Source organism: Macaca fascicularis, chromosome 19 (genome assembly GCF_037993035.2).
Source record: "Macaca fascicularis isolate 582-1 chromosome 19, T2T-MFA8v1.1".
NCBI classification, from domain to species: Eukaryota; Metazoa; Chordata; class Mammalia; order Primates; family Cercopithecidae; genus Macaca; species Macaca fascicularis.
This window is the reverse complement of record NC_088393.1, coordinates 58,156,720-58,174,876: the sequence shown is the minus strand read 5'-3', so window position 1 is coordinate 58,174,876 and position 18,157 is coordinate 58,156,720. Positions and strand designations below refer to the sequence as shown.

Sequence of the window (18,157 nt, the reverse complement as noted above, 5' to 3'; positions counted from 1 at the left end):
GTCTATAGACCCATCCCACCCCCACCAGCTCACACCTGAGAAGTGCAGTGTGGTAACCCCCACGGTTTGAAGTTCACCATTCATTAACGCACCAACGCACCCGCTCCCCACTTTCCCTGCTGCCCTCAGGCCCCCAACCTTGCTCAGCTTGGAGTTCTGGTCTTCCAGGAGCAGCAGGTCCTCTTCAAATTTCTTCATTTTTGCCTCGGTCGTCACCTTCTCCAGCTGCAGCTTCTGCCGTGCCCCCTCCTCAGCCTCAAGGTGGGCCTCTAGCTCCTGGGGAGGGGAGGCAGGAGGAGTGAGGATACATGGGCCAACAGATGGAGCGTGATGGGAAGGATGGGGACGGGGATAGTCTGCGGATCCCCGGGGTGGTTCAGAGAGGTGCATACCCTGGGTGAGGCTGGGAAGGATAAAACCTTTATTGGCTTTCCCATTTTATTCATTAGCTCAACAAGCATTTATTGAGTGCCTAGTGTATGCCAGGCACAGTTCTAGGCGCTGAGGATGGGGAAAAGTGCCTGGCCTTCCGCAGTGAGAGATGACCGCACCACTGCACTGAAGTCTGGGTAACAGAGCGAGATCTTGCCTCTGAAAAAAAATGGACACCTATCCTTGTGGAAATCACTTTCTTATGTGGGGGTTAGGGGTACAGATTATAAACAACAAACATAGTAAATAGGTCGGGTGTGGTGGCTCACGGTGTTATCCCAGCAATTTGGAAGGCTGAGGCGGGTGGATCACCTGAGGTCAGGAGTTCGAGACCAGCCTAGCCAACATACTGAAACACTGTCTCTACTAAAAACAAAAAAATTAGCTGGGTGTGGTGGCACACGCCTGTAATCCCAGATACTGCTGCAGAGGTTGAGGCAGGAGAATTGCTTGAGCCTAGGAGACGGAGGTTGCAGTGAGCTGAGATGGCGCCACTGCACTCCAGCCTGGGCGACAGAGTGAGACTCTGTCTCGAAAAAACAAAAAACCAAAAAACACTACTGAGCCCTTGAAAGGTGGCTGATGTGGACTAATGAACTGAATTTTCTGTCTTATTTAATTTTACTTATTTTAAATTTAAAACGAGACACCCAATCACTGAAAAGCTTTTTAAGCATGTTTGGAACAATTTGGCCATGTGAATCTAGTTTTTATAAACTGCAGAAATTATGAAATTGAAATACAGATCAAGTATTTCCAATGAGAATTTAGCATCTGAATTGAGATGTGCTGTATTGTAAAATACACACTAGATTTTGAAGAGGAACCATCAGGGCAGCCTGCCGGTGAATGAAGCCAGGAGATGGAGAGAGGGGGAGTACTGAGGACATTGCCTGAATGCCTGGATCCAGCCATGCCTGAAGCTGAGGACAGCACTTGGGCGCCTGGATCCAGCCATGCCTGAAGCTGAATATATCACTTGGATGTCTGAATCCACCCATACACGAAGCTCACACATTCTAGGGTCTCCCGTGATCTGAATCAAAAATGTATACTTTTTGCAAATTCACTTAGAACTGAGTTTTCTACAAATTCGTGGCCCAAAGACACATGGTTTGCAGAAGCAAAGGTGGATGGTGTACACAGAGGGGTCTGGAGGGTGGCCTGGTGGGCATGCAGGGGGCCAGACCTGTATGTGCTGCTGCAGCCTCTTCTTCTCGGTTTGCAGCTGACGACTGCACTCCTCCTCCTCGCCCACGCGAGCCTCCAGCTCTGACACCACCAGCTCCAGCTCCTGCTTGCGGGCTGCCAGCCTCCCCCGCGTCTCCTCGGCCTCTGCACACAGTTCTGCCTCTGCTCGCAATTGCTCTGCCAGGCGGGTGCGCTCCTCTTCCAGCTGGGGAGTATGTGGGAAGTTAGTGGTCAGCAGGCAGGGCTCCCAGGGCAACCTGCACCAGGTGCCTGCTGCTGCCTTGTAACTTGCTTTGGCCTTTAAGGCCTCCAGGGCAGGACTGAGGGGTGAGAGGACACAGTGTCCCCACCTCCTCCCCCTCAGGTCCCCGTCTCAGGATGAGCCCACATCCCCCTAATCACTAAGTCAGAATCCTGGGGATGTCCTTCTCCCTCACCTCTCACAGTCATCAGCCTGCATCCCTGCTCTCTCTGGCCCCTCCTCTCTGTCCCTACAGCCCCAACAGGCTCAGGTGTGCCTTCTCTTACCTGTCTCTCTCCAGACTCCTCCCCAGCCTCCCCCCTGAGCCTCCCAGCCTCCAGCCTTTCCCCTTCCAGTCCATCCTTCAAATAACCCCTGAAGGGTCTTTCTACCATCTCACATTTTATTTAATACTTCCATACTTAGAAATGTAACCACAGAAAATAATGCAGAAAAGGCGAACAGAAAAATGCTCAAGAAGGGGTTTGTTCTAGTATTATTATTATTATTATTTTTGAGACGGAGTCTCACTCTGTCACCCAGGCTGGAGTGCAGCGACGCCATCTCGGCTCACTGCAACAGCCACCTCCTAAGTAGCTGGGATTACAGGCGTGCGCCACCACACCCGGCTAAGTTTTGCATTTTTAGTAGAGACGGGGTTTCACCATGTTGACCAGAGTGGTCTTGAACTCCTGATCTCAGATGATCTGCCCGCGTCAGCCTCCCAAATGTTCTAGCATTATTTTAAGATAGCCAAATACTGGAAACAGTTATAAGTCCACCGCCTGCATACCATAGCCCGGCCACAGCTGAGGCCCCTGCCCCCATATCCTGCAGCCTAGCTCCATTCTGGCTCTGCAGGACTCTCCCACCCCATCCCTACCCGGCCCATACCCTGGCTACACCCCCAGGGCCCTGCTCCCTGCACGTCACGATTCAACCAAACTAAACAGCCCCAATCCCCGCCAGGCCTCAGTACACCTTAGCTTCGCTCCCATCCTCCCGACAGCCGTGCCGGCTCAGCCGGAAGCCCCGCCCCTCACTCCTGGCTCCACCCATGCGACACAGCCCCGCCCCCAAGACACGCTCCCACGCCCTGCCCCCGCCCCCTCACCTGTGCCACTCGGCCCTGGAGCTCCCCAACTTCGCGGGCGCTCTGCTGCTGCAGCTCCTGCACTTTCTGCAGCTCCTGGGCCCGTGCCTGTAGCACCTCATCCTGCCGCGTCACCTGCAGCAGTGGCTTCACCTAGGTGGAGGTGAAAGAGGATGCAATGGCTGACTTCCAAGGTGCGAGGCCACCTGACCCAGGAGCCAAGGCCTCATACTCTTGGTCGGGTCTGAGTTTCTGGGTTCAAATCCCATCTCCTCCACCTATTAGCTGTGTGTCCCCGCCTTGGCAACAGTCCTTGGTCACAGGCCTAGAACACTGACAGGTACAGGCAAGCACCCTAAATACACTATTGATCTATCTAATGTATCTGGCTGGCTAAAGGATCCCTCCATATCCAAGAGGCACTGTGGACTGTGGCCGCTGCTATTCTGTGGAACAGTCTTTCTTTCTTTCCTTCCTTCTTTCTCTTTTTTTTTTTTTTTTTTGAGACGGAGTCTCGCTCTGTCGCCCAGGCTGGAGTGCAGTGGCACGATCTCGGCTCACTGCAAGCTCCGCCTCCCGGGTTCACGCCATTCTCCTGCCTCAGCCTCCTGAGTAGCTGGGACTACAGGCGCCCACAACCGCGCCCGGCTAATTTTTTTGTATTTTTAGTAGAGACGGGGTTTCACCGTGGTCTCGATCTCCTGACCTTGTGATCCGCCTGCCTCGGCCTCCCAAAGTGCTGGGATTACAGGCGTGAGCCACCGCGCCCGGCCTTTTTTTTTTTTTTTTTTTTTTTTTGATGGAGTCTTGCTATCTCGTCAGGCTGCAGTGCAATGGAGTGCGATCTCAGCTCACTGCAACCTCTGCCTCCCAGGTTCAAGCGATTCTCCTGCCTCAGCCTTCCGAGTAGCTGGGATTACAGGCGTGCACCACCACGTCTGGCTAATTTTTGTGTTTTCAGTAGAGAGGGTTTCGACATATTGGCCAGGCTGGTCTCAAACTCCCGACCTCAGGTAATCCACCCACCTCAGCCTCCCAAAGTGTTGGGATATAGGCATGAGCCACCGTGCCTGGCCAAGGGCCAGTGTTTCTTAAGCCTATTAGTCCAAGATCCTTAGTGAGAGATGAGCTTTACATGGCATGATTCAGGCTGCAGTGACAGAGGTACACACAGTACTGAAACAAAAATTTCACAAAAGCTCGTTCCCCTTGCTAAGTGAGATCCGCTCTGATAAATTCTGTTCTATCATATTCTACTCCGTTCTACACAAGTCTACTTGATTCTTTTTCTCTCCACCCAATTCTGTATCCATTCTATTCTCTTCTTTTCTGCCTCAACTCCTAGCATCTTTCACAGGCATCATTCACATTTCTGAACTGATGCCAATCAAATCCTACTTGACCCCAACCCCCAACACCTAAGGTAGGCAAACTTTTTCTTCAAGGGCCAGCCAGGAAATATTTGAGACTTTACAGGCCACCCTGGCTCTGTTTATTTATTATTTATTTATTTATTATTATTATTATTTTTTTGAGACAGAGCCTTGCTCTGTCACCCAGGCTGGAGTGCAGTGGTGCAATCTTGGCTCACTGCAAACTTCACCTTCCGGGTTCAAGTGATTCACCTGCCTCAGCCTCCCGAGTAGCTGGGATTATAGGCGCCCACCACCACATCCAGCTAACTGTTGTATTTTTAGTAGTGACGGGGTTTCAGCATATTGGCCAGGCTGGGCTTGAACCCCTGACCTCAAGTGATCCACCCACCTTGGCCTCCCAAACTGCTGGGATTACAGCATATGCCTCCATGCCTGGCCAGTTTTTTTTTTTTTTTTTTGAGGTGGAGTCTCGCTGTGTCACCCAGGCTGGAGTGCAGTGGCACGATCTCGGCTCACTGCAAGCTCCGCCTCCCGGGTTCACGCCATTCTCCTGCCTCAGCCTCCCGAGTAGCTGGGACTACACGCGCCCACCACCACGTCCGGCTAATTTTTTTTTTTATTATTTTTAGTAGAGATAGGGTTTCACCATGTTAGTCAGGATGGTCTCGATCTCCTGACCTTGTGATCCGCCCGTCTCGGCCTCCCAAAGTGCTGGGATTACAGGCATGAGCCACCGCGCCCAGCCCCAGGTTTTAATTTTTATTTCTTTTTCTGAGACAGGGTCTCACTCTTGTCACCCAAGCTGGAGTGCAGTGATATGACCGTGGCTTACTGTAGCCTCATACTACTGGGCTTAAGCAATGCTTCCTCCCAAGTAGCTAGGACTACAGATGTGCACCAGTACACCCAGTTATTTATTTATTTATTTATTGTAGAGACGAGGAGCTCACTTTGCTGCCCAGGCTGGTCTCGAACTCTTGGGCTCAAGTGATGCTCCTGCCTTGGCTTCCCGAAGTGCAGGGATTACAGGTGTGAGCCACTACCCTCAGCTTCTGGCTGTTTTCCTACTCCACTCAGCTGTTGTAGCTCAGATGCAGCTGCAGACACCACGCTAAGGAAAGGGCTTTTGCAAAAGCAGCCATCAGGCCCAAACCTCCCTCCATTCTCCTCTCTCCTCTCCAGTTTCCCCCTGGGGAAACACCCAGTCCCCGAGCTCCACAGCGCATGGCGACCTGGCTTTGCACCCTCCGCTTTGGGTAGGGATGTGATGCCAGCCTGGCTCATCTGATCCCTACTAACTGACTCTGGGATGGTCACATGACTCCAGCTGGGCCAATGAGCATGAAACCTGGGAATCTGGCTGGAGCTCTGTGATAAGACAGACCAGGCTGGCCAAGGTGGTTGGGGGTAAGACTCCATCTGCTGGGGGGCCCTGTGTGGAAAGCCTCTGTTGGTGATCATCACGGAGGAAAGCCAAGTGGGAGACGTAGAACACTGGGTACTGACGTCACCGTTTGGACCCTTGTGCAGTAAAGGGCTAACTCAGCAGGCCTGGGTTGTCCAAACCCCGCACATTCCTAAGAAAGTTCTGGCCCTTGATGGGCTCCTGGGAGGTAACCTCTAAGTCCTTGGAATGTCCCGTCTGATAAGAGTGCCTTGGTTTACCTGGGGCCTTGGGCCACCCTGGATAGTCTATGCTAACAGTGGGATCTGTGGTGGGGGCCTTGGGCCACATGGCATCAGTTTGACTCTGGAGGGGCTGGAGACTGAGTAAGTGAGGTCACCGTGTGTGACCTTGTCCATGCCTGTGTGACCAGCCCCAGGAAAAACGCTGAACATCAAGGTTCAGGTGAGCTTCCCTGGTTGGCAATACCCCATGCATGTTATCATACTTCATTGCTGGGAAAAGCTAAGTGTTGTCCACACGACTCCACTGGGAGAGAACAGTTGTAGGCTCATGCTTGGTCTCTCCAAGACAGATATGCACTTTTTTTTTTTATTATTATTTAACCTTTACTCTTTTCTCTTTACTTCTTTCTTCCTTCCTTTCTCCTTCCTTCCTTCCTTCCTTTCCTTCCTTCCTTCCTCTCTTTCTCTCTTTCTCTCTTTCTTTCTTTCTTCAGAGTCTTGCTCTGTTGCCCAGCAAGTAGTGTCACAATCTTGGTTCACTGCAACCTCCACCTCCTAGGTTTCAGTGATTCTCCGACCTCAGCCTCCCAAGTAGCTGGGACTACAGGCATGCGCCACCATGCCCGGCTAATTTTTGTATCTTTAGTAGAGACGGGGTTTCACCATATTGGCCAGGCTGGTCTCGAACTCCTGACCTCAAGTGATCCGCCCCCCTCGGCCTCTCAAACTGCTGGGATTACAGGTGTGAGCCACCGCACCCGGCACCTTTGCTATTTTCAATCTGTTTCTTTGTATTGTGATAAACTGTAGCTGTGAGTACAACAGCTTTTCTAAGTTCTGTGAGTCCTTCCAGAAAATCCTTGAACCCTTAAATCCTTGCGGACCCCTGGATCCAGGTGCAGCCCACATTGTCTTGAATCTTTGATCCATGTTGTTTTGAGTCAGATTTTTCTTGTCGCTTCCTAACTAAAGATTCCCAGCTAGCAAAGGCTGGGCCGACTGGCCCCGTTTTACTGATGGAGAAAACTGAGGCACACATGGAGGAAGTCACTTGTCAAGCAGAGCAAGCCCCAAGGCCCTATCCTCTCCCTGCTCAGGCCACCTCCCCAGGCTGCCCTCACCTTGGTAAACAGCCGCCACCACTGCCAGTGTCTCAGCTTGAGGTAGGCTGCGCAGTTCCGCTGCATCACCCTCAGGGCACTCTGCTGCTGCTGGCGCTTCTGGAAGGCCCTGGGTGGGGAAACGGGTGAGGGGCAGAGTGGGGGCTCAGCTCCTCCAGGTGCCATCCCCTTAGCAAGAGAGCCAAGCTCCTTTCTTTTTTCTTTTTTTCTTTCTTTATTTCTTTTTTTTTTTTTTTTTTGAGACAGAGTCTTGCTCTGTTGCCTAGGCTGGAGTGCAAGGGCACGATCTCAGTTCACTGCAACCTCCACCTCCCAGGTTCAAGCGATTCTCCTGCCTCAGCCTCCCAAGTAGCTGGGATTACAGGTGCGCGCCACAACACTGGGCTAATTTTTGTATTTTTAGCAGAGATGGGGTTTCACCATGTTGGCTAGGCTGCTCTCGAACTCCCGACCTCAAGTGACCTACTCGCCTCGGCCTCCCAAAGTGCTGGGATTACAGGCGTGAGCCACCACGCCTGACCAAGCCAAGCTCCTTTCACTTAGCCATCATAAAATGCCTACTGTGGGCTGGGCGCGGTGGCTCAAGCCTGTAATCCCAGCACTTTGGGAGGCCGAGACGGGTGGATCACGAGGTCAGGAGATCAAGACCATCCTGGCTAACACGGTGAAACCCCATCTCTACTAAAAAATACAAAAAACTAGCCGGGCGAGGTGGCGAGCGCCTGTAGTCCCAGCTACTCGGGAGGCTGAGGCAGGAGAATGGCGGGAACCTGGGAGGCGGAGCTTGCAGTGAGCTGAAATCCGGTCACTGCACTCCAGCCTGGGCGACAGAGCGAGACTCCGTCTCAAAAAAAAATAAAAATAAAAATAAAATGCCTACTGTGTGCAGGCATTCGTATTACTTTTAGACCTGTGTTCTGGCCGTTCGCCCCCCTGCCCCTGACTCTTTCTGCCCTGTCCCACGGCCCCAGCCCCTCTGCCTAGCCTCCTTCTCCAGCCTCTCCTGTCCGCCCATCCCAGCATGCGTCCAGAGGGTCTTTCTACACCCAGGGCTGACCCACCCCGCCCCTGCTCACAGCCCTCCATGGCTCCCTAGCTCCTCTGGACGAGGCCCCACTCAGCCTGGTGTTTGGGCCATCCTTTCCTGCCACTCTATTCTTTGAGGCTTTTTTTTTTCCCCAATACAGTCTCACTCTGTCACCCAGGCTGGAGTGCCGTGGCATGATCTTGGCTCACTGCAATCTCTGCCTCCTGAGTTCTCCTGCCTCAGCTTCCCGAGTATCTGGGATTACGGCTAATTGTTGTATTTTTAGTAGAGACGGGGTTTCACCATGTTGGCCAGGCTTGTCTCAAATTCCTGACCTCAAGTGATCCACCCGCCTCGGCCTCCCAAAGTGCTGGGATTACAGGTGTGAGCCGCCGCACCCGGCCTCTCTGAGCCACTTCTAAGGAGGAAGGAGAGTCTCCCGCAAACGCCCCGTATTCCTGAAGCACGCCAGGATCTTGCACTGTTGGACCTTTGCACAAGCTTCCTCCTGCCCTGAGCGCCTTTGCCATTTTCCTTCATCCACCTGGTGGTCCGGAGTGGCCTGGGGCAGTCACGGCCTGCAGCAGGGCCTCCTTGCTGCACCTCTATGGCCCCCAGCAAAGCAGGTCTCACCCGGGACTGGGACTCTGTGCCCATGCAAGTCTCACCTCCAGACTAGAGCCCCTCGAGGGAACGGGCAGGGAGAGCGGACAGCTTGACCCAGGTTGCCCCGGGCTTTCTCTGTGTTAGCACTGGAAGTCCTGCACCCTGGGAAACCCCGTCCCAGGCCCACTAGGACAGCTGGTCACCCTATGGCTAAGTCTGGCCTCTGTGTTGCCAGTCTTACTCTGTACAGGGCCTGCCCACAGGGCTCCTCAGGGACTGCAGAACCAAGAAGGCTGCGCACCCGGCAGCTCCATCCACCTGCTCCTCAGCCCTACACCCATCCTGGAGGCCCTGACACTGGAGCCATCTGGTCAAACCCTCCCTGACCCAGCCTCGGCCAACAGGACCCCGGGAGACAGCGTGGCCGCCCACCTGCGAGCCAGGTATCCCCGGGCAGCTGCCTGGAAGGAGACGATGATGTCAGTGACCTTCAGGTCTCGCTCCTCTTCCAGCTGGGCCAGGACCCCGGCCCGGAAGAAGATCTTGCTCTGTCCCACGCGGTAGAGGTTGGGGTCCAGTTCCAGTGCCTGGATCTGTGAGGGGTGGGAGAGGGGTGATGATGGAGAGGCGGGTGATGGGGGAGTGGGGGTGGTGAGGAGGGGGAGTAATGGGGGAGGGGTGGCGAGGAGGGGGAGTGATAGGGAAGGGGTGGTGATTGGGGAGAGGGGGTGATGGGGGAGGGAGGTGATGGGGGAGAAGTGATGGGGGAGGGGGTGATGAGGAGGGTGATAGGGTAGAGGGTGATGTGGAGAAGGGTGATGGGGAGGGGAGTTATAGGAAGGAGGGTGATGGCGGAGGGGGATGATGGAGGAGGAGGGGCAGTGATAGGGAAGGGGTGGTGATTGGGGAGAGGGGGTGATGGGGGAGGGGGTGATGTGGAGGAGGGTGATGGGGAGGAGAGTTATAGGGAGGGGGCGATGGGGGAGGGAGGTGATGGGAGAGGAGGTGATGGGGTGACGGGTAGGGGGTTGATGGGGGATGATGAGGAAGCAGGGGTGGGGGCGTTGATAGGGAGAAGTAATGAGGAAGGGCAATGAAGGGGAGATCCCAGCCCCACTGCCCCACCACCTGGCCCCCTGCACACACATGCATACACACACACAGACACAAACACATGCACACACACACAGACACACACATACAGACACAGACACACGCGCCTGCACACACACGCGTATGTCTCCACAAACACGCACGCACACACACACGCCAGGCTCTGTCCCACTCACCATCTTTTCACAGGCCTGCTTCCCATCCATGAAGCCCTTGGGGATGGCATTGGGCGTCAGGATCTCGTACCTGCAATGAGCAGGGAGGGGTGGGGAGGAGAGAGTTACAGCAAAGGCTCACCTAGTGCCTGCTGCGGGCCAGGCACTGGGCTCAGAGTGACACACAACAGGAACAACGGTGACAATAACAAGGACAGTCACAAAACTCACATCTGAGCATTCATGCCACCACCAAGGACAGCAACATGGACAATGATCGAAATGATTGGCTGTTTCAGTTTTTTGTTTTGTTTGTTTTTTGAGATGGAGTCTCGCTCTGCCGTCCAGGATGGAGTGCAGTGGCGAGATCTTGCCTCACTGCAACCTCTGTCTCCTGGGTTCAAGCGATTCTCCTGCCTCAGCCTACTGGGTAGCTGGGATTCAGGCATGTGCCACCACACCCGGCTAATTTTTGTATTTTTAGTAGAGACGGGGTTTCACCATGACAGCCAGGCTGGTCTCCAACTCCTGACCTGAAGTGATCCACCCACCTCGGCCTCCCAAAGTGCTGGGGTTACAGGCGTGAGCCACGGTGCCCGGCCAGTATTGGCCAGTATTTTGGATGTATTGGCTTTCGTAAAATATCTTGTTACAGTTAATTTCATTTTTTTCACTTTTAAAAGTGTAGCTATTAGAAAATTTTCAGTTGCGTACAAGGTTTCCATTCTACTTCTAAGGGACGGTGCTGCTCTACACAGCTTGTGTGAAGCATCATTTTTGTTATATTTGCTGTATTACTTGCTCATTAGGCCTTGGTATTTTCTGTTCTGTCTTCTTCTTCTTTTTTTTTTTGAGACGTAGTTTTGCTCTTGTTGCCCAGGCTGGAGTGCATTGGCACAATCTCGGCTCACTGCAACCTCCGCCTCCCGGGTTCAAGCGATTCTCCTGCCTCAGCCTCCCAAGTAGCTGGGATTACAGGTATGCGCCACCATGCCCAGTTAATTTTGTATTTTTAGTAGAGACGGGGTTTCTCCACGTTGGTCAGGCTGGTCTCGAACTTCCGACCTCAGGTGATCCACCTGCCTTGGCCTCCCAAAGTGCTGGGACTACAGGCGTGAGCCACCGCGCCCGGCCTTCTACTTCATTTTTGAAGACATGCAGATTTGTAACACCATGCAGTGATTTCACGTTCATGATCTGGGGACCACGGCCCTAAATAGCAGCAGCAATGTACCCCAGGTCCCCACAGACTCTGTGTGCTTTCTCTCGGGAGTGCATCAAGTGGGCTATTGTTCTCCCATACCACAGACGAGTAAACTGAGGCTCAGCAAAGTGAGTAATCTGCCTCAACTTCCCCAGCTCGGAAGGAGCAAGAGTGGGTGGAGACCTGAATGCAGATGTGTCGGCTTCCAAATCCGGGTCCCACCCAGCCCCTCCGCCGGGCCTGGGCCCCCGCTCTCGCTCACCGCTGCCGGAACTCCTGGAAGAGGATGCGGTTGGGGAAGCCCTGGCGACAGATGCGGATGCCCTCCAGGACGCCGTTGCAGCGAAGCTGGTCCAGCACCAGCCGCGGCTCCAGCTTCCCCGCCTGGGGAGAGGACGGACACGCGGGGGGCGGGGGGGGGGGGGGGGGGGTCAGCGGCGGCCACACGGGGGCGCCAAACGGTCAAGCGTGGCAATTTCCTATGTTTCCATATGCAATTTACTGAGCACCTACTAGGTGCCTAGGAACTGTTCTAGGCCCTGGGAACACAGCAATGCTTAAGCCAGGGGGAAATGCCTTCCCTGGGGGAACTGAGAGTTCAGTGAGAGAAACTGGAAATACCCTAGGTGAAGCAGTCACTAGTAAAGAAGAAATACTAAGTGCTAAGGAGAAAAGATCCGCAGGGCGGGAGGCGGGCAGGGCTGAATTTGCACGCAGGAGAATCGCCAAAAGGCCTCCTGGGAAGCTGATGTCTGTCCAAAGCTGGTAAATCATGGTGTTTCGTTTGTTTGTTTGTTTAAGACAGTCTTGCTCTCTTGCCCAGGCTGGAGTGCAATGGCATGATCTCAGCTGACTGCAACCTCCGCCTCCCAGGTTCAAGAGCTTCTCCTGCCTCAGCCTCCTGAGTAGCTGGCATTATAGGCGCCCGCCACTATGCCCAGCTAATTTTTGTATTTTGAGTACAGATGGGGTTTTGCCATTGCCCAGGCTGGTCTTGAACTGGGCTCAAGCAGTCCTCCCACCTCAGCCTCCCAAAGTGCTGGGATTACAGGCATGAGCCACTGTGCCAGGCCGCCTTTTCTCTTTTCAACAGTAATACACAAATGGCAAAAATCTAAACAGTACAAAAAATTCAAATGGCACATGCTGTCATTAAATATGCCACCAAGAAAGGAAAAAGCCTGGCAATTAAACCCAGACAGGCCATTGACAGTAAGCTACATCTCGACTTCGGAGACGCTAGTGGGGAGGAATACATGTCTTAGATTTGATAAAAGATGGGATCTCAGGCCGAGCGTGGTGGCTCACGCCTGTAATCCCAGCACTTTGGGAGGCCAAGGTGGGTGGATCGCTTGAGCTCAGGAGTTCGATACCAGCCTGGGCAACATGGCAAACAGCGTAGTTTTCCATTCCCATTGACCCTTCTCTGTAGGGCCCATTCTCTGATTTTCTCAACATGAAAATCAGTGGCCAGTGAGGCTGGCCATGGTCTTGTCGCACCTATACAACAACCCCAGCCCTGATGGCCTTCTTCTATCCCTTGTACCTCGCATGCTCCATCCTACCATTGGACCTTTGTACAAACTGTTCTCTGTCTGGAATACCACGTATCCTTCAGGGCTCAGTCATCGCCTCCCCCAGGGAGCCTTCCCTAACTTCACTGACCAGATCAAGCCCTATGTGACACTTACCACCCCTACAGATTTAACTGGGCATTCATTGTGGGTGGTTAGATGAATGCCTGTGCTCCCCATCAGACTGTGAGCTCCCTGAGAACAGGAGTTGGCTGTGCTTTTCTCTCCAATGCCCACCCAGTACCTGTTCCCAGCACGGTAGGTGCTCAATACATTTAAGTTATATGAATGGATGAATTTTCCCAACCGGACCCTGAGCCTAGGAACAGAAGCAATTTGCTCAAAGCCACACAGTCAATCAGAGAGGGTCCTCAAATCAGATGTGGCTCCAGCCAAGTCCAGAGGCCAAACCTTAACCCACGGCCACAGCCATCCCTTCCTCCCCAGGCTGAGTCACTCACCCTCTTCTCGTGGTTGGGGACAATGCAGCGGACAAAACTGGGGTTGGTGTTGCTGAGTGTGGCCATGAGGCGGCTCAGGGACTCCTTGTAGAGCTGTCCCACTGTCCGGAACATACCCCGGCGGGGGCGGCCACCTGGTGGGCCATCGCCCAGGCTGCTCACCTGTTCCAGCCCCACGATGCCCTCCACTGTCAGATGGAGATACAGAGAGACAGAAGGAGGTCAGGGATCAGTTTTAGGGACCGGGCCAAAGGTCAAGGATCTTATCATTTATCACAACTGACACTTTACATATGAAGGACCTCACACAGCCTGTAAGGTAGATATTATCAGCTCCATTGGACAGAGGCTCTGAAGGGTGGGAGAATGTGCTTAAGGTCACGCAGCTTAGAAACTGAAGATCCAAGATTAGAACCCAGACAGTAAGAGTCCTCTCAAACCCTGGTCTTTGACCCTTCTTCTCTTCAAGGACATGATCTCTGTTTTCCTTAACAATAAATGATGACAATAACAGCAAATGCTTACCTAGCATAGATGCTCTGGCAGGCACTGCTCAAAGCAATTTACATCAATGGCTTTATAAGCCTGTAAGAATCATTCCCATTTTATAGATTTGGAAACTGAGGCACAGAGAGAGAAAACAGTGATAACATAATCACTGCAGTTGCATTTTAGGAATCTGAAACATATTACAAGATGTAATAAATTATTGCATTATATGCAATATTTGAAATAGGGCAAATGATCTCCATGTTAACCATTTTTCCAGAATGCCTGATTTCATAGAGGTTTTATTTTCTTGGCAGGGCGCGGTGGCTCATACCTGGAATCCCAGCACTTTGGGAGGCCAAGGTGGGTGGATCACCTGAGGTCAGGAGTTCGAGACCAGCCTGGCCAACATGGTGAAACCCCATCTCTACTAAAAATACAAAAAATTAGGCAGGTGTGGTGGTGCGTGCCTGTAATCCCAGCTACTTGGGAGGCTGAGGCAGGAGAATCACTTGAACCTGGGAGGCAGAGGTTGCCGTGAGCCAAGATCATGCCACTGCACTCCAGCCTGGGCAACAGAACGAGACTCCGTCTCAACAAAAAGATTCTATTTTCTCTATTGCCACTTGGTGGTGCTGCTTTCGGTAGTGAAAAATATCCAAAAAATATCCACTCCCTCCATCGGTACTGTCTCGAATTCTGTTTTGTTTCTTTGTTTTCTGAGACATGGTCTCGCTGTCACCTAGGCTGGAGTACAGTGGAGTGACCACAGCTCACTGCAGCCTCAATCTGCTAGGCTCAAGTGATCGTCCTACCTCAGCCTCCCAAGTAGTTGGGACTACAGGCGCACACCACTGATTTTTAAATTTATTTTTAGAGACGGGGTCTTCCTGTGTTGCTCAGGCTAATCTCAAACTCTTGGCCTCAAGTGATCCTCTCACCTTGGCCTCCCAAAGCGCTGGGATTATAAGGGTGACTCAATGCACCTGGCCCAAATTCTATGTGTTAAATCATGCCAGGCTCCTCAGGAACCCACAGCTAGGGCGGAATCTGATGTCCTTCAAAAATCATCCCATTCAAGGGGCATCAGCCATCAACTAGATAATCTGTGCTTAGGGCAGGGCCAAGTCATGGCAGGGGCTCAAATATGTTATTTTCTTCCCCAGGTTCAACTGTCTCCCCTACCCCATACTCCCTGTCATTTTCAAAATGATAATTATCATTTATGAAGTCCTCATAGCACAGATAAGAGCTAAAGTTCTGAAATCTGATGTCCTGGGTTCAAATCCCAGCTCTGCCACTTACTGGCTGTGTGACCTCAGCAAGTTACTTAACCTCTCTGTGCTCACTCATGAGGTGAGTGTTAGTACTATTACCCCATTACACAAATGAGGTGTTGATAATTCTAAAGGGGCTTCACATGGTGAACGGCACATAGTAAGTGCTCAAGAAATGCCAGCTGGCACTATCACACTTGTTTGTACTTTTACATGCAGTTTAGTTAGAAGAAGGCGTTCTGCTGCTACAGAGTCTGGAAACTTCCGAGGGAGCCAACAAGGAGGGATAGGAAGAGTGAGAGACCTCCATAGTGAGAGGAGAGGGGACAGATGTTCAAACCCAGGTCCCCAGCCCAACAGGTCCACCCTCCTCCTCCAGCAAGCCTCACCCATTGATGCACAGACACCCACCCCCTGGCGGAGAAACAGCAGAGCTGCACCTCTCTGCAGATCCTGGGGGCGACGGTGGGAAGGAGCCAAGGAAAGAGAACTGCTGGAAACCCCCGTGTTCTGGGGAGTGAGGACAGATGTGTGGGTGGGTGGAGGGGAGATGGCAGAGAGATGTCAGGGAGAGATGCATGAAAAGAGGGGAAGGAAAGGAGGTGGCAAGAAGAAAGAGAGGAAAGGGTTATTAGTCAACAGCACAGAGCAGAGCAAAGCAAGAGGGAAAACCAGAATGTTGGCCATAAACTTTTGAATTCCTATTCATCTTTGTATCCACACACTGTTGGCCAAAAGGACGAATGTCCTCTGTAAGAATTCAGTGCAAAGAATAAAAAATCTCTCCCTCCAGAGGTTGTATCTGTTTTAATAGGTAGCCCTTTTTGCTCTGGCTGCCAGGAAGCTCAAGAATGAACGTGATGCTCCCACGCCACTTGTTTTTGCCTCTCAGAGGAGAGCTAATCTCATTTACCTTTTTCCCTGGGCTGTCAGGATGATGGGCATACAATTCTGGGCTCAAAGCAGCTCTAGTATAGGTTGGGCAAAAATGGCCCCGATTCCCCACTTTTCTCTGTATTGACACCCTTTGCCTGTGTCTTGCAGCTCCTTGAATCTGGGAAGACCTCGTGACTGCCTTTGTTTAGGAGGATTATGAAGGAATTGACATTATGGCAGTTCCCCAGCTACTTGGGAGGCTGAGCCAGCAGGTTTTGCGGCTTCCACTTTTTCTCTTGGAACCCTCTGAGAGTCAGGCACACACAGAGTGTGACAAATGAGGGCTCACTGTAGAGAATCAGGTGTTTATGAAGAGGGCACAAATATTTTAAAAGGGCAGCAGATTTTCAGCCGGGAGATGATTCTCATAGCGTAATCTGGTTCTGTTCCTGAACATCAAACCCTGCTTTACCAATCTCCTGTGTAAATACTACATGAGACACAAACATAAAATCTATCTCTCTAGCATCAGCTCACAAGATCAAGACCCTCTGTGTTCTTTTGCTCTGTGAGTGTGTTTTGGGAACCACTCGTCTTGCTCAATTTGCCAAATTGCATGGACTGGTATTTCTACAGCTGCCTTTTCACTTCAATAAAAGATAAAGGCAAACTGACAAATGCCAGAAGGTTGTAACCTGGAAAAAACAGGATGCTAGTTCTGCCAGCTTTCTAAAATCATTTCTCAAACCTCCTTTAAGGATAGGGGTGGGGACGGGGCGGTGGCAGAAAAGGCTTGGAAAAGGTCAGAGTCCTACCACAGGGCATTTGGCATCTCTGCCTATGACCCCTAGAAGTGTCAATCCAAAAAGACAGTCAAACTCATGGGCGCCTTTTTGGGGGAAGGAAAGCCCTCCAAAACTGTATCTCAGTCTGTTCTTTCTCTCTTCTTCCCTGGGGGCTTGAAGAGAACTTTGTAAGAAAACAAAGCAAAGCCTAAAAGTTGACTGACCTGCAAAACATCATCATTCTGTGTTCTCTGGTTGTTATAAATTATTTTTCAGTAGAATTTTTTTTTTTGAGACAGAGTCTCACTCGGTCACCTAGGCTGGATTGTAGTGGCACAATCTTAGCTCACTGCAACCTCCACCTCCCAGGTTCAAGTGATTCTCCTGCCTCAGCCTCCCAAGTAGCTGAGACTACAGGCATGTGCCACCATACCTGGCTAATTTTTGTACTTTTAGTAGAGATGGGGTTTCACCATGTTGGCCAGGCTGGTCTTGAACTCCTGACCTCAAGTGATCCGCCCACCTTGGCCTCCCAAAGTGCTGGGATTACAGGCATGAGCCACCATGCCTGGCCAAATCTCTTAATTTTTTAGAGAACACAGGCCATCTACAAATAATAAGTTTACCTCTTCCTTTTTGACATTCATATTTTTTTCTGGTCTGATTGCATAGGCTAGCATTGCTAAAAAAAAAAAAAAGCGATGTTTAACAGCAGTGTTAGTGGGTATCTTTGTCTTGTTTCTGATTAAGGGGGAGTGTTTTATTTCTGAGAAGGATGCTGGCTTATCAATCAAATCAATCAATTAATCTATGGATCCATCCATCACTGATTTGAAATACTATTTGTGACACGGGCTGCTCTGGGTCTGAGCAGAAAACTCAGGTTCAGATCTCAGCCTCTGAAACAAAAGTGCTCACACTATGGGTTGGGCGAATGGCTGCACAGACCCCCAAGGCCGGAGTCGGGGAAGCAGGTCCTTACCATCTTTCCAGATCTCTGCTGTCAGCCGGTCTGTGCTCTGGTGAAGCAGGGCTGCGACATTGTCATTCAGAGGGTCCATGTTTTTCATCAGCCACTCATTGGCCTTGTAGTCAACCTGAATGAAGTCAGGTAGAGGAGGGCAATGACTTGCAGGCTCAGACATTCTCTGGATTTCCTAAGGAGCCTTCCAGAAGCTCTGAGACGCCCAGGTCTGGAGCTCACCATGGACAAGAGAGCACCGGTGCCACCTTGTGTCCATATTCTGAACTGCACCCCACCGGCATGGCCCCCTCTCTCTCCTTCCTCTCTATGTCCCCTGCCATAGAAACCTCTGTGACCTCCACTGCCACCACTTTCTTCCTCGTTCCTCTCTAGCCACCCTGGCCTCCGCACTGCTCCTTAAACACGCGAGCTTACTCCCACCTCAGGGTTTTACCCCTGCGGTTCCTGCCACCTGGGGTTCTGTCTCTGGATTTCACATGACTGGCTCCTTCTGGGTACTCAGGGCTTTGCGTTGGGGCTCCA

At 51.9% G+C, this 18,157-nt stretch overlaps 1 protein-coding gene across 14 annotated transcripts in view; it reads right to left on the bottom strand.

Annotated features, from left to right (window-relative positions):
- MYH14 (myosin heavy chain 14) overlaps positions 1-18,157 on the bottom strand; it is a 104,142-nt gene that overhangs the window by 40,955 nt on the left and 45,030 nt on the right. For 7 of the 14 annotated variants that reach the window (XM_005590000.4, XM_074024375.1, XM_074024370.1 and 4 more), the window contains 10 exons: positions 17,633-17,747; positions 15,401-15,499; positions 13,224-13,411; positions 11,451-11,572; positions 10,006-10,075; positions 9,149-9,309; positions 7,084-7,192; positions 2,979-3,110; positions 1,622-1,828; positions 139-276 (listed from right to left, as the gene is read on the bottom strand). In XM_005590000.4, coding sequence (XP_005590057.2) covers positions 139-276; positions 1,622-1,828; positions 2,979-3,110; positions 7,084-7,192; positions 9,149-9,309; positions 10,006-10,075; positions 11,451-11,572; positions 13,224-13,411; positions 15,401-15,499; positions 17,633-17,747 — 1,341 coding nt within the window. The remainder of the gene's footprint in view (positions 1-138; positions 277-1,621; positions 1,829-2,978; positions 3,111-7,083; positions 7,193-9,148; positions 9,310-10,005; positions 10,076-11,450; positions 11,573-13,223; positions 13,412-15,400; positions 15,500-17,632; positions 17,748-18,157) is intronic. The other 7 variants (XM_005590002.3, XM_074024376.1, XM_005590003.3 and 4 more) reach the window with 1 other exon arrangement.